This window comes from Ammospiza caudacuta, chromosome 3 (assembly GCF_027887145.1).
Source record: "Ammospiza caudacuta isolate bAmmCau1 chromosome 3, bAmmCau1.pri, whole genome shotgun sequence".
In the NCBI taxonomy this organism is placed as follows: Eukaryota; Metazoa; Chordata; class Aves; order Passeriformes; family Passerellidae; genus Ammospiza; species Ammospiza caudacuta.
Window position 1 is genome coordinate 96,316,852 of NC_080595.1, and position 15,589 is coordinate 96,332,440.

Here is a 15,589-nt window from a genome sequence, read left to right on the forward strand (position 1 = left end):
TCCTCACCCCTTCAGTCTCACACTGGTGAAACAAGTCCCCCATGCCTAGGTGCAGTGGGGGTCTGGTCCCTTTGGGAGTCAGAAAAGCAATCATGGCTCTTGCTTGGCATCTGGGCTAGAAGTCCTCTACACCCTCAACTCTGGTGCTTCACAGCAACGTGTTGGCAAAATCCTGCTGATACCAGAAGTGCCTCACCCAAAGAAACAAGGCAAAAAAACGCAAGCTAGTTTTTAGCTATTTTTTTTCTTTGGGTTCCCAGCAGAGAAATTCAGTCTGCCAGGTTTATTTGTGGAAGGTGCTGGCTCAGCTCTTATTTTTCACATCTTGATAGCCATTGATTGCAGTGAAATTGATCTTGATCTCCAAAGAGGTACAAAGGAAAAGATAAGCACAGGTTGCTGTGTGGCAGGGTTGAAGGGGGTAGAACCCCTGGACCTGGGAGTGTGTGCTTTCCCTGCAGGGTGAGGTTCCTCTCCTGAACTAGATGTATGTAGACAGCTAAACTGGATGGGGAAACCAGGCAGCTAGAGATTGGCACACATTTCTCAAGGTGTCTGCTTCTCAACTCCCTGTTTCCAAATCAGAATGTAACAATTCCTTTCTTGTCCTCTGAACACAAATTTTCAAGGCTCCAGCTGACCTTTTCTTTAGAGTGTTAATTCCTTAAATCTGTCATTTTCTGTTTCTCAAATTTACCACAGGACTGAATTACATTTAATGATCACCTTTAAAGAAATCATATAGAGGACTTGTACCCAAAATGTTTGCTTGTGCTGCACCATGCAGCCTGAGGAGGCTACTTCAGGTGAGACCATCAAGGCAGTGACAGCTTGGTTGAAGTCTAGGGGATGAATTAGGCAAGTCCTTCTGGCACCTGAAACGCAAATCAAGCAAATGAGAGTTCATTAGGACCTTGTATCAGCCCAGACTGGCTGCCCTGGGGTAGGAATGAGCTGCAGACAGACTGGCACACACATTTGCATGTGTACAAGCACAGTGATGATTTCCAAGCGCTTTTGTGCACTGACGCTGCCCTGGCACAGGGAGCAGAGGCAGAGCTGGGATGCACAGAAGGATGACAGCCACATGTAGCAAGGCATGCCACACTGTGTGACCTCTGCCTGCTTTCTGCTCTCAGTGTGGTCCCCAGCAGCCAGGTAGGAGGAATGGCAGTGCCACTGGTTTTCACACAGAGTGAAGGCTGTGATGCAACACCAGCAAGGTGACAGAACATTGCTTCCTCTGCAAATCAAGAAGATCCTGCCCACCCATGCAGCAAAATCTGCTTCTACCCACCACAACATAAGGCCTCATCCACTTCAGCTCCACTCACTTCAGAGCAGTGCTACTGATCCTACAGCAGCTCAGGATCCCACTGCAGGCATTTCAGGCTTGCCTATTCCACCTGTACCTCTTTTATGCATCCTGCCTAAAGTAGATGGCTCAGAACCTTGCTCCAGGGTGCAGCAAAAGTCACAAATGGAGTTTTCATTGCAGCAACCACAATAGACTAGGCAAGTTTTAGACAGGAACAAAAAGGTATTAAAAACTTATTTACTAGACTGAGAATCAATGGAAAACTGTAATTATGCAACCTGTACCTTTGGTTACAGGCTAAACGGTAAAATGTGTTAAATTAGCTTTTCTGGATTGGTAAAGTGGATAGGCAAACCAGGAACTCACATTCAAGATGTAAAAAGCAGTGAGGGTTTTAACCCTAGGAACAAAACTTCATTGTGTGAAAACTTCCTGTCCCCAGCGTCCAAGCCACCCCAAAGGATCTGCTGTTTATTTCCAGGTAACCCAAGTATAAGAAATGGAAGATAATACATCATCCCTTTTTTTTTTTTATTACTATTTATCTGGGGAGACCCCAAACCAGCAAGTATTCTGGACATATTGCAATTCCCATGCAGCCACTGGGGTTCAAAGCCAATTAACATCTTACAGAATCAGGCTCACCCATCCCAGTGAAAAGTTCTGCAGTGCTTCCACCTGCAGAGGCTGCCCAAACCAAAACACCAGGCTGCCACCAGAGCAAGCCACAACAAGATTAAACTCATATTTTTCATTGTTTATTTTAGCACATCCAACACAGTGCAAATTTCTTTTTTGAATTGCAGTTTATTAGATGAACAGAGTTTAATACATAACATGTACACAACCTAGGATGCAACATGCTCCCTCCCCTCCCAAGTTACAGAACACTGATGCTGTGAAGGGGAACACCACGTTTGTGACCCCACAGGGATGTTACAGATGGCTGGGAGTGGAAGCTTTGCACACAGGTAGGCCTACACAGGACAGGATTACACACGTGAGAAGAGCCAAGACCAGCAAGAAGGGAGTAAGCTGGATCTGCCCTGGCTGAAGGACTGCTCTCAAGAAGGTGTTCTCTGTTTTCCCTCCCAAATTCCTTAGGGAGCAGGAGGGTGAAGCATAGGCCACGATGCAGCTGGAGTGCTGTGGAAAGCAGCGGTGCATGGTGTCACACGTGCCACTGCCAGCCAAGGGTCCCTGTGAGAACCACTGCTCAGGGTGCCAGAGCAAGCTGGGAGCATTCTGCACTGGGTCCTCCACTCGGGCTCCCTGTGAAGGGTGAACATATGGGACTCCATCCTCCTCCCACTGTCCATGCCAAGGTGGTGTGAAATCAGTGAATAAGTTACCGAAAGATAATGAGATTTGGCATTTTCCTGGTGATCACCCTACTCTTGAACTCCATGAAGGGCCACAAGGCAATTTCAGGGTCCTACTTCTGAATCATGGTATTGCCTGAATAGGACACCTGAAATAAATGGCCTGATGGTGGAAAAGGACAGGGAGGGACAACAAAGAAATCCACCGAGAGCTTGGCAGCTACTCTTCCTTTCAGTGATAGCACTTGGGCTGCTAAACATTAGAATCAGACACTATTTTAAAGAAAGTGTAAACATGAGTTTATGGGCTTTACTCCAGGTTCACTTCCCTTGGAAAGTTTGATTCTAGAGAGTCAACAAAAAGGAAAAGAAAATCAAAAAATAAAGTCACCTAGGAAAAATCAAGAGTTCAGAAGACTCATCAAAAACTGTTTCAGTCTTACAAAGCATGTGCCTTTTGACTCAGGCATCAAAATAAATTTACTGTATTATTAAAAACTAGCAATATAGAAACTACACCTTTCTCAGTTGAAAGTTTAAGCACATCTAAGAAGACCCCACAGAAACAGTCCTCTTTCTGGCAAGGCACTATCCAGTAGTGTGTGGCACAAACAAAAACACCTCTGTCAAAGCCACTGATACAGTGAATGTGCACGTGCACGTCAGCCCACACAGCAACTTTAGCTAAGTACAAAGATTAGGTTTCACTCACACTGCTCTCCATTGAAAAAGTGGGGTAGTTATCAGTATTAGCTAGAAATTGGGATCATTTGGTTCTTAAGCATAACTCTATATGCCAAAATCTTAAACAGAATTAAGAATTTCCTATTTCTTTCAGTAAATGTCTCTTGATTCCCCAGACCTTTTCAGTTACCTGATAGCTACATTTCATTACTACAAAACTGATTAAAAAAATCCTGATCATCTTATGTAACAAACTAGAAGTCTACTTGATTTAATTACAAAAATAAGGCTGTCATTCAACAGACAAAATTCACATCCAAACATATATACTTTTTTTTTAACTAGCTATTTATAATTCAAAAGCACACATTCTAAGGGACTTACACTGCCAATCCATGCAAGCAAGCAGGATATCTTTGGAGCTAGTGTTGTCCCCCATTCAACTGACTATGCCCACACACATGCCAAATAAGCCAGGTTTACTTAACAGCTGAAACAAGACTAACTCTCCACTAAACGAGAGCCTTCTATTCTACAATTATCAAAATTCAAAAGGAGCTCTGTGAAACTAATTTTATCCCTGGAGAAATCAGTGTGGTTTTTCCTTTCACATTAGCAAGCCTGGGATTTCATCCAGGATTACCCATGTGTATATGCTTATACAGTTAGGTAAATTTTTCAGACCTGGGACTTCAGGCAGTTCTCAAGGTTTACAATGTATCAAGTACATGATAAATCCAGGATGGCTTCTCTGTAATCAACTGCAAAATTACGTACATTTATATCTCTATTCATTTACAAAGTTAAATATTTTAACTTCTTTTAAGAAATAGTTATACTGAATGTGGTGAAGTTAACAATGTACAGCTCCACCTCATATCATATTCCCTTCCTATAGTGAAGTTCAAGTCTCATGAAAATATGGGATTGGTTACAAGAATGTCACAGTACCTTGACACAGATAACATAATTCTTAAAAATGTACGCACATACATCAATGCCCGTTCAGGATTCCTCTAGAGAAGGTGCTCTGGCAAAGACTTTGACCAGCAAATACAGCCACAGATTTCAAACCTGTGTGTGCTCTTCCTCCGTCTAGCGCTTTAGCTCAGCTGAGCAGCCAGGTTTGTTCAGTCTGGTAAGAAGAAGGCTAAGAGGTGACCCAATGATAGCCTACAACTATCTTGAGGGCTGTTAAAAAAACAATGGTGCCAATCTCTTATTGTGAGTGCCAAACAGACACAGCAAAGGTAACAGCCTCAAATTAAAGCCTAGGAGTCAAAGCTGGACTTTAAAAGATAAAGTTTTCACTAGGAAAGCACTGCAGCAATGCCACAGGTTACCTAGATAGTTATGAGATTTTCATCTCTGGATATTCTTAATGCTCTGCTAGACAAACCCCTATTTGTTTCAAGCTAGTGTGGTTCTTTGGCCTGATTTTGACAGTGATGCACCAGATGACCTTCAGCTGTCCTTTCCAGCTGACATGTCTGGCATGCCATGACTACTGATGCCAGCAGAACATGTGATTTGTTTCACAGGTGTTGCTTTTGTTGTGGTAGTGTTGCTTTCTGATACTTTTTACAAGTCTGGCTTCCTTCAAACCACACAGTCTGAGGGATGCTGTGATTGCAAAGTAGCTTTTCTACATAGTGGCTGTGTCCCATTTACCTGAAGACACAAGGACATTCACTGTGGTGGCACCACCTTGCCAGTATGAAATCACTGTAGGAAAAGCCACATCACAACACAGCTGTTATTTATGTATCAGATTTGATTCAAAATGCATGATGCAATTTTACTTCTGTCTAGAATGCATTTTGTAATAATTATTGGCAAGTCATGGGCCTAAGTTCTGCTATGTGCATCAGTGCAGTCCCACTGGAATAATCTCCATTTCCTTTACTTATTACACAACTGAACAACCTCTCTGGCCTCATTTGGCAAAGCACACACTCAGCTTTCTCACTGTCTTCCAGGCACCTCCACATCACCACATCTGGGGATATAAAACGAGGACAACAGCTAGGCAAGTTAGACATGCTCTTGGACCATGGTGGAGTGTTTAACCATCGTGGGACTGACACCTGGCTCTCAAAGTACCCCCTTGACTCTCATGTGGCTTGTGGTGGAGCCGTGTGTTATTGAAGGTAAATTGAAGTTTTGGCAAAATTTCATTTTAAGACAGTCCAACTATAGAGCTCCAGCCTTGGGTGTTAAGACTTCCTCATTTAAGAGATAACTTCATAGTATCATTAGCTGTAAGACCCCTTTAATTCTTCTGAACTCCCCAGTATTTCCACCAAGGAAACATTTACTGAACATTTCACCTGCATTTGGAAACATGTCAAAATATTTCACTTTGGCACCTCCTTCATGATAGCAACTTGTTTTAAACAGTCAGTTGCAACGTGCATCATTAGACAAATCAAGTCTTCATTAACAAGATTAGCAGCCCATGTCTCTTAAAATAACCATGATCTAGAATAAACATCGCAATAAATAAATAAATGTAGAGCAAAAATATGGCAGTTATTAGCTTAGACTGAGAGCTCAAGATTGATGCTTTTTACCTTCTGGATCATAGCCAGCACAAACATCATAATAACCAGCAGCACTTTAACTATTCATTTGAACTACAGTAGTGGGAGGAATTAAAAAAGGGAAGGAATGTGACTGTATAAGAATACCCATGAATGATACAAGCCCTACACTTTCACTCCTTATTCTCAAACACACGTGCCTGCTAGAATATCAGGGCCAGTTGCAAAAGCAACCAAAAGACAAAAGTGAAACATCAACAGTGAGCATTTTTACAAAGGAAGATGAGTAGCCCAGCCTTAATCCTACTTCATGTGCATGTTATTAGCTCCACATTATTGGAGAGCACCATCTCATGGCAAGCAGACTACTACTACTGACACATGTTTGCTCTATCACAGTGATCCATTAGGGAAGCTGTTATGTGCTGAAGGATAGTCACTCATTCAGGAATGTGCTTGTTGGTACTTCATATGGGCTTTCTAGGGTTCTGACTCCTATTGAAAAGAGAAAAAAATAAATAGTATTATTAAATATATAAATATGATTATTAATTATTGACATAATATTAATGTTATGGATACATTGTCATCTCCCGTACCTGTGACCTTGGCATATAAGGTGACCCTAATCCCAGACCACCTAGGAGCTGAGGACGCATCTCTCTGAAGTACCACCAGACTGAAGCAGGAAGTTTATAGAGAGACCTCTCTAGGCCTCCAACACCATATTTTCTAGGAACAGAGCTGCATAGAAGCTGCTATTTCAGATTGTGTCAGAACATCATCTTTTTCCTAGGATAAGTCCTCCAAACTACAAAGTGAGGCAGGCTGCCAAAATAACCTGCTTCTGTGGTCCTCTGCTGAGGTTCCTTCCTACTGCTGTCCCTCAAGGGGTCCAGGAATAAATTAATTCCTGGCAGAAGAGGAGCTATAGATACCCAAGAGCCACCACCCAGGCCTGAAACAGTACTGGCACCAAATACATCTATATCTACAGTATCCAAGGAAAGAAAAATCCTCCCCTCTGTGTTTGATCTATTGCCAAAAGGTGCACCACACAATCTGTTTGAAGAAGTATCCAGACTTCCATATGGCAATAAAATTTCCTCTGTTATACTGCCCTCAACAGAAAGATATTACCTGGCTTTGTGTTCCGACCTCTAGATATGTGTTTGCTAAAACTGAATTCAAAAAAGTTAATGTAAGTTCTGACTACTCCAGCATTTCAGCATTAACTTAATTAATGCCTAATGAATAAATGCTGAGCCCTTATGCCAGGCTTCAGAAAGTCCAGTGATTAAGTTCTGTCTCCTGTTATAATCAAGCCAATTGCTTACAATTTAGATTGAGAATGTGAAGGAGAACTTTGAACTTAATTTATATGCTGTCCCAAATTACTCCCATGTACATGCTTGTTTTCATTTAAAATGCTTTACTTTTCCTTACAACCATCTCAATTACTTCACTAGCACGAGGGTGATATGAACAAAGTATGGCTCACAGAAGGGATGCATCCAAACACAGAGCTCCATCCCACACAGGTATCAAAGAAAATTCAATCTCAACATGTCAAGAATTCCATGAAAAGTCTGCAATACTACACTGACCTTTGATGCCAAAGTAGGTTTCAGTCCAAGAAAAGAGAATACAGTGTTGCTCTCCTTTGATTCAAAAAAGCCATCATAATCCTAGAGAATTAAAAGAAGAAAAGATGAGTCAACATTTGTATTCCTATTTTCCTTATTGATATTACCACACCCTGTATTAGAATAAAGAGTAACATGTAGTAATGCTCAGAAAAATACTGATACTTACCCCTATTCTCCTACTCAAACCTAAAACCTAAACTGCAATGATATCACAAACTACAAACTACAGGGGTGAAGAAAACCACATAAATTCTCTAACTTCAACATCTCTCACTTCTTTGACAGGAAAGTATAAGCATCAAAAGTACCTACATCAAAAGAAACTCTACTGGGGGTGTATTTTAAAGGTATTTAAGTACGGAATTTCTCGTAAAACCTTTATGATGCTCTAGAAGGAGATGCTTTACCAGCATTTCAGCAATGATATACTGCTATATCAGTGTGAACTGGGATACTGTGCAGTTGCATAATTATTCAAACAGCCTCAGCCTCCCCAAAACCACGACCATGGCTTCACCATGTGAAAGCACCTGTGAAAGACACCAAAAGGCCAGCAGGAGTGTACAATGGTCCTCAGGCCTCAGATATATTAGCTGACATAAGTAGAAAGAGTAAACCTAGTTCAAATGACTTTTTATTGTTTTCTTCATAAAACATGGCATATGCTAACTTAGGAATTAATAAAAATTTACAATTAATTGCCAGAAAGTAAGTCCAAGTAAAACAGGCAAATCAACTAAACCATGGTGTAAGCTGAAAAATTACTGAAAGGATTCCCAACTGCACCATGGATTAAAAAGGAACAATGTAATCACTGAATACCTACAGAAGTAATAAGTAATGCTGAAGCTATGCAGAAGGATGTTTTATTAAGCCCTTGACCTCTAAGAATGAGACTTCAAAAGCTGCATGGACATATTAAACTTTAAAAAGGTCTGTTCTGACTCTTCTAAGGCAGATAAAAACCCATGAGGGACACAGGCTACATAAGCAACACACAAGAAGACAGCCTGTGATCGACCTGAGAAATAACCTTCATTCGCTCCATGGGGCCCACTGACAAGTGAGTCACACTCTCTGGAGCTGAAGGTAGGGCAGCAGTGGATGAATACAGCCCACAGCCCTTTCTTTAACATCAGGGCAGGTCTAAAATGCCTGAAGATGCCTATTACAGCCCTGTAAACTACCAGCAGCCAACCTGCAGGCAGGCAGCTGCGGTGGCAGACACCTTTTTGGGTCCCTGCCAGGAACACTCTCCCTCCTAAGCACCACAGGCAGCCTTCACTAACCCCCAGACACTTCTTGGACTCAACAGTTTGTCCAAGGAAGGTTCTGTGTTTGTTCAGGTGAGTCATCATCTCTCAGCACTGTTTTCAAATGCTGGCAATCTTCTATCCTGAAGATTCTTAATCCCAGTACTTCAATTAGCTTTAGCAGTATCACTACTGTAATACCATGTTTTTTTCACTCTTTGTTAATAAACTGGTAAGAAAAACAGAGCAGAGAAGGACTCAGAAACTATGAAGAAAAGGCTGCACTTGTGGCTCTGACAATGACTGATGCTCAGCTAATCCACCAACATCTGTTTAACCTAACCTCTGTAAAGTAATTTAATATTTAACAACAAAAAGCTGTCCTCAAGTACTAGTTACCATTTTACTTTTAGAATTATCAAGTCCTGACTTACTATGTTTTTTTTCCATATTTTTACCCATTAACAAATATGGATTCACTTACTGAAAAAATTGTGAAGGTTAAACAGCGAGCTCAGTCTATGTTTGAAGGACCACAAAACCCAGTGGATTGATTCATTTTAAAAGGACCTGAATATTTAAGAACCATAAGAAATTATCCACCAGAAGCAATCTCCCTGATGTTTTGAAATATCTGCATTGCAAAACGTATTTAAATCCTATTGACACTTACTTTCATGGGCGGTGGGGGAGAAGAAGCCTCATGCTTTTAGATAAAGTAGAAGTAAATTTTAAATAGGAGAATTTTCCTAGTGATGTCTGCAATGACAATCAGTGATCTCAAAATATTCAAATGTGAAACAAAGAATCTTATAAAAATACATAATAGTCCTATAAAAATTTTAAGAAATCCCTTTAGCAGAGTAGTTTCTTAAGAGATTATTGAGAAGTATGATCTCAATGACTCAGTGGTTGTGTCATGACTGGTAGGAGTTCAAAGTGGGCATCCCTGGCTTTTCCTGTAACACAGACCAAATAAAGGACACTCCAAAAACACCCTGCCTTTGATCTTGCCATTAGAAGGAGAGGAAGTCTGTGCAGATTTGGGCCATGTGTAAAGACACTAAATCCATGGGTGAGGACATAAAAATTCTAATCTCAATAAAGGACATCACACTGCCACCAGCAGTAGACGTATGCTGAAGAAGGAAAAGAGCACAAGCTCAGTGAAAATGAGAATTTCACACCCAAGCAGGAGCCTAACTTACTGGTGACCCAATGGATTCCATTTGGGAAAACTCTGTGGACACTCTGCCTCCCACAGAGGAAGGACACCACCATTCACTGGTTCTGGCAAGGCAGAGGTTCCCTTTTTCTGCACCATGCTTCACTACTGGCAGCAAGTTACTACAACCCTCTTGTCACTGTCCCAAGCAGCTCTACCCAGGGAGTGCTGTGGCTTTGCTGGCATCAGTGGAGCAGTGCTGTCCTGCCCCTGTGCAGGGGAAGGGGCTCCCATTGCCAATGGGAGGCTCTCAGACAGCAGCAGTTTACCTAAAAATATACAAGTACAACAAACTGCTACCCACTGCCCCACATCATAAGGCAACTATGTGTAAAACATAATTTTGACTGTAGCATTTTAAATTATGGAACTTGGTGCTTTCCAGAACTGCTAATCACACTTCATTAATGTATAGAATTCTGGCAACATCAAAACTGACTAAAAACTGAGCACTAAAACTAGTAGGACGTGGAGACAGTGCACGTGAATCATCAGCAATGCAGATATGCTCGATCCCTCTGGAGAAGTTGAAAAACCAAAAATACAGATTATAAATCCCATGACTGAGGGTATGAAATGTTACCAATAAAGACAAATGCCAGTTAGGAGGAAAAAATATATCTCAGGATGGTTTAAAGAGATAAAGAAGAGACAGGAGGATAAAGAAAGTAAGTAAAAAGCCATTTCAAGGCAGAAAGGGCCTTTCAACAGGATAATAACTAGCTGATTGCTTTAGGCATGGTTCCTCACCCTTAAAGTTGGAGGCAGGTCCATGACCCACCACGTAACCTGAGCAGGACACAGCCTCTCTGTTTTAACACCACAACAGTCACAGCATTTGATGTGCTCCGTGAGCTGCTAGGGAGTGGATTAGCTGACCTAATAGGCTCTTGCTTAGTTCAAAATAAACTGAAGCCACTGTAGGTGAGCTGCTTGCCTGTAGCTCACCTATAAACAAGCAAAATCTTGTTGGCCTTGTGTGGCCTAAAGCTCTGCTTGCTCTCCCAGCTCCTGCTGAGTGACTCTAAACTGGGATAGAGAGACAAACTGTGGCTGCAAAGGTCTTCAGCACCAAAGTTACCCCAGAGGGTAAGGGGAGGAAGGCTAGGAAGGCTGTGAAGTTCACTGTGATGGCAGGACGCTTGGTACTAGATGTGTTAGTGGACACATGGAATGCACTTCCAGAGCATACTGAAGATGCTAAAGGTTTCCACCAGAAACCTTTCAAGTTCATGAAAGAAAAATGTAGTAAGAATTACAAAATATGTTAAAGTGACATTTATTTCAGAAAAATAACTAGCGACAAGGAAAATACTTAACCATTTCATATCTTGTTTGTGGTCTTTCCTAGGCTTATGACCACTGTTGGGACAAAACTAGGCTTGATGGACCTCCAGTCTCACAAATGTAAGGCCATTTATGCTAATCTTAAGGTCTATCACACACTAAGTTTTAAAATGATCATAGAATCAGAAGATTACTTGGGCTGCAAGGGACCTCAAAGATCATCTAGTTCCAACTCCCAATAATTAGCAAGGCCATGTGATGTTGTCCATTAAGCATGATGGTAAAGGGAAAAAAAAGAAACCAAAACACAAAACAATTCAAGCCTCCAAGCCTCACACTTCCACAGCTTTATTTCTAAAGTTTGAATTTTTGCAGCTTACCCTGGAAATAAAAGATGTTGTAGCTGTTTTGCACCTCTTTAAGACAGGAGAACTTTGTTAATGTCTACATCACGGAGTAATGCCAAAGACCATCTACTGCCCAAATGCTACAGAAAACCAACATCAGCTTAGTCTTTTAGACATTGGACAAGCATTCAGGAAATCCGACACAAATGCCTTAGGTTCTTCTGGCCTTCATGTGGGTTTTATGCAATTTACTCCAGTAGGAAAACCTGGTTCTTGGGAATTCTCTCTTCTTTAGAAATCCCACTTCCAGGGTAAGTTCTTCTCTCAACACCAATGGCCAAGTTTACAAAGCTCAAGCTGGCACAGCATCAGCTGCATCCCAGATCTCCCAGCTGTGATGATCACTAGACCTTAAGTGTGATGTATTCCTTAAGTGTGATGTATTCCTGGAAACCAGATCACTGCAGTGATGTAATTACAGACACTGACATAATTAATTTGGCTCAGGATTTTGCTAAGCAGGTATACTCAGGATTGTTTAAATAAACACTGTCACTGCTGGGAGAAACTATTTAGTACACACCAAAGTTAAAATAGGCAGTACTGCAGATCAGCATAAATAATTATTTGGGCTTCAAGGAACATAGCAGAAACATGAAGGCGTTGGATCAAAGTAAAACACTAACACAAAGCAGATTTACAGTTAGCAATTTTACCTTCACTAATGCACTGAAATTAGGAGAACATTACATCTAATGAACTTTTAAAGACAGCAACTGTGAATAAAATTCTTTCCAGTAAGTTTCTTTAAACAAGCAAGTTGGTTTTGTGGCTGTTTGCTTTTAGTTGGCAACAAGAGCGAGCTTGTTAAACATCTCAGACAAATCTTTATTGCTTACCACACCAAGAAGCCAAAAAACAAGAAATTCACCCAAATGTAGCCTGCATAGCTTTTCCTAAAGATTTTTAAAGTGCATTGATTACTGGACAACACTTATAGATTACTCCACTGGCATGCTTTTCAAATTTATGATGCCGAATTTTGCCCCAAAAGGCGAGAATAACTGCTTAAGAGACTCAGCCTAAGTCAGATAAGCAGGAGGTATTTTATTACGACGCGTCGGAGAAATCACAAAATGGATTTCTGAATTATGTACAGCAAAAGCGGGTTTTTATACAATTTTAAACAAGGATTACATCATTTATTACATGCATAGGCAGGCGGAGTCTTCTGGGAATTCTTGGTCTTCCTCAGTTAAATTTTAAGCTTTTCCTAATTTGGTCTTCTTCCTGTCATCCTTGGCATGTTTTTCCATGACTTAGCTGAAGTAACTGTTGTACTTGGCTTGATCCTAATGGGTTGGCAGGTCACTTTAACTTATTGGCTTCCACTTCTTCAAATATTCCAAAGTTTCTTCTGTGAGTGTATTTTAGATTACCTATCCAAATATTGTGAGTGTATTTTACATTGCCTTATCTAAGTATCTAATCAAAGTTATTCCTGTATTTTAGGTTATTTATTAACTGCTGCAATTCCCTTAATATATTTTTGAGTGTCTTTAATTCTTTTATTTTTCAGAAGCTATTAACCATTATAATAAATGGCTTCATTTACTTCTCCTTGTCAATATTTTTAATATAAGATTACGATCTCTCCGTTCTTATAAAAGAGGCGACATAATTGCTCCTTCAAGTAATAGTGAGGAACCCATAATTTAAACACATTGAATCAGCACTTTGCTACTGACTGAGTTAATACTGTATTCCATTGAGAATGAGCTGCTAACATCCTCCCTGAAAAGGGCAGTTCAGTTCTCCAGAACAGATGACATTCATTTACTGATCTGATTAGGATTACAATGGAAAACTCTTACGCAGCACAGCTCTCCTTGGAGAATGTGTGTGCATGTGTAAGTCTCTTTTAATATTATATAAATATACAAATAAAAGATCTTGTCTGTACAACACAGAACAAGCTAAACATGACAGTTTTCATTACCTAACCTTCTGATAAGATCTCTGCACAGGATTTTTAAAGAGCTTATAGAATTGACTCTACAAAACAACTTGTTACTCCTCTGCTAAAGGCCAGATGTTTATTTTGGTAATCTGTCTAGTTGTAGCCTTCCAGAAACAAAGGCTTTAATAAAAGGGAGCAGATGTCAGCCACAGCTCTATTGTTTGGACAGTACAGGACAAACTCCGGCTGATGTGATGTTTGTCATTCTTGCAGCAATGGTGCCAGGGTACACAGACATCAACTGTCTAAGAACTGATATCCCTCACCTCCAATGCAGGGAGTCCAAATGCAGCAGGGCTTCCCTTAGACAAGCACTGAAGACCTCAAATCCAGTGCCTAGTGCCCACCTGGGGCAGAAGACTTCAGGGGAGAAAGTGGCAGAATCCCTAAGTACTGTGGATGGTAAGGGCTGTCACCTCCACCTTTTGCGCACCCTCCAGCTCACTGTGTCATTTTACAAATTGTTTGGATAAGAATATTATCAAATCAGACCACAACAGGAATTTGAGAAAGGGAGAGATGGAAATATCAGGGAGTTAACTATGGCCTGTTACACGAGGTAATGACTAAAAGACACAAAATGACCGTGCTGCACAGTAGCTCTGCATGCACATCTTTTAACTTGGACCCAAGTGGAACAGTAGCAGACTGAATTACTTATTTCATCCTGGCTGTTCTCTAACAACAGCCATGGCTTTTTCTAGATATTGTTCCAAAATACTGCTTCATCTGTATTCTGTGCAATACTATGTGACTTCAAAGTATTACTGCCACTTATTAAGATTTCTTAGCCTTTCCTCATATATAATTTATCCTCTATTTTAGAACTCGCCTTTTAAAAAGACTTTAGTTAAAGTAGTCCAACACCTTCAATAATAAAACCTGTTTTTTCAAGAAAGCATGGCACAATAGTAAGTTTCTGTTCCATGGAAAGGAGAATTAGGATCCCAAACAAAAATTTTAATAATTATGTCACACTTGCTGATAAGTTTTGCAGAATATCAGTGTAATAAATATAAAAATGAAAAAGAAATGTGCAGTATTTTCAACTATATCCTGTAGAAGTAACAATTCTAATTTTGCACCAGTCCCTTTTAGGTGTTCTAAAATAGATGAACACCCTACATTATTATATTTAGGAAATAAAACGTCTGCAAACAGAGTAAGGTATCTCCAGAGATGTCTTTGATGCCTATCATCTTTATGTGAAGGGATTGTTTACAAAATACCTGCTACTTCACTTTGAAACAGCTATTAATGAAGTTTATTTAGTCCAAATAAAAACTGTGGTGCTCAACAAGATTGTACTCTCTCCACTACAGGGTAAACAGCAACACTATTATACATTACTGAAATGAGTCCTGACTTCTCTGAGGAAAATAAAATTCTTGCATTATTATATTTTTACTTAGTTGCTGAGCTTCTATTTTTTAAGCCCTGGCACTGGGCAAGCTGGCTACTCTACACTTTGCCTCTGGTACCACATTTCCCTTTATAAAGTACATATTACACAGAACTAAAGCTCTTTTCCTCAGGACACAGAAAAGCAATGGAGAAGTGGATGGCAACAGCATAGGCATAGTCTGAAAGTTGTAACCAGCCCTTGTGAATGATCTGAGCAGAATCCTCCCAACATGGAGAAGACTCTTGGCCAGGGGTTGCTTTCCAACACCAGCCTTCTGTATTCCTCATTGAGACAAAGCCTTAACCAGGAAGATAAACAGTACGTGCCACTGGCCTCAAGTCACATTCAGCCTAGGGTTTGTGGGTGCCTCAGAGCCAAAAACTGCTGCAACACAACTGCAAAAGGTAATTAAGAACAATTTCACACAGAGCTTAAATTTACCATACAGGAAACTCTACTTCTGATGGCAAAAATAATTAGTCAAGAAAGTTTTTAGCATCATTAGCCATTAACAAATGTTACATGATCTCTGAGTA

At 40.5% G+C, this 15,589-nt stretch overlaps 1 protein-coding gene across 1 annotated transcript in view; it reads right to left on the bottom strand.

Annotated features, from left to right (window-relative positions):
* Positions 1–2,129: 2,129 nt before the first annotated feature.
* The window catches only part of SH3BGRL2 (SH3 domain binding glutamate rich protein like 2), a 38,735-nt gene continuing 25,275 nt past the window's right edge, over positions 2,130–15,589 (bottom strand). Inside the window, exons 3-4 of the mRNA XM_058801322.1 lie at positions 7,475–7,555; positions 2,130–6,362 (exon numbers count right to left, since the gene is read on the bottom strand). Coding sequence (XP_058657305.1) covers positions 6,348–6,362; positions 7,475–7,555 — 96 coding nt within the window. The 3' untranslated portion in view covers positions 2,130–6,347. The remainder of the gene's footprint in view (positions 6,363–7,474; positions 7,556–15,589) is intronic.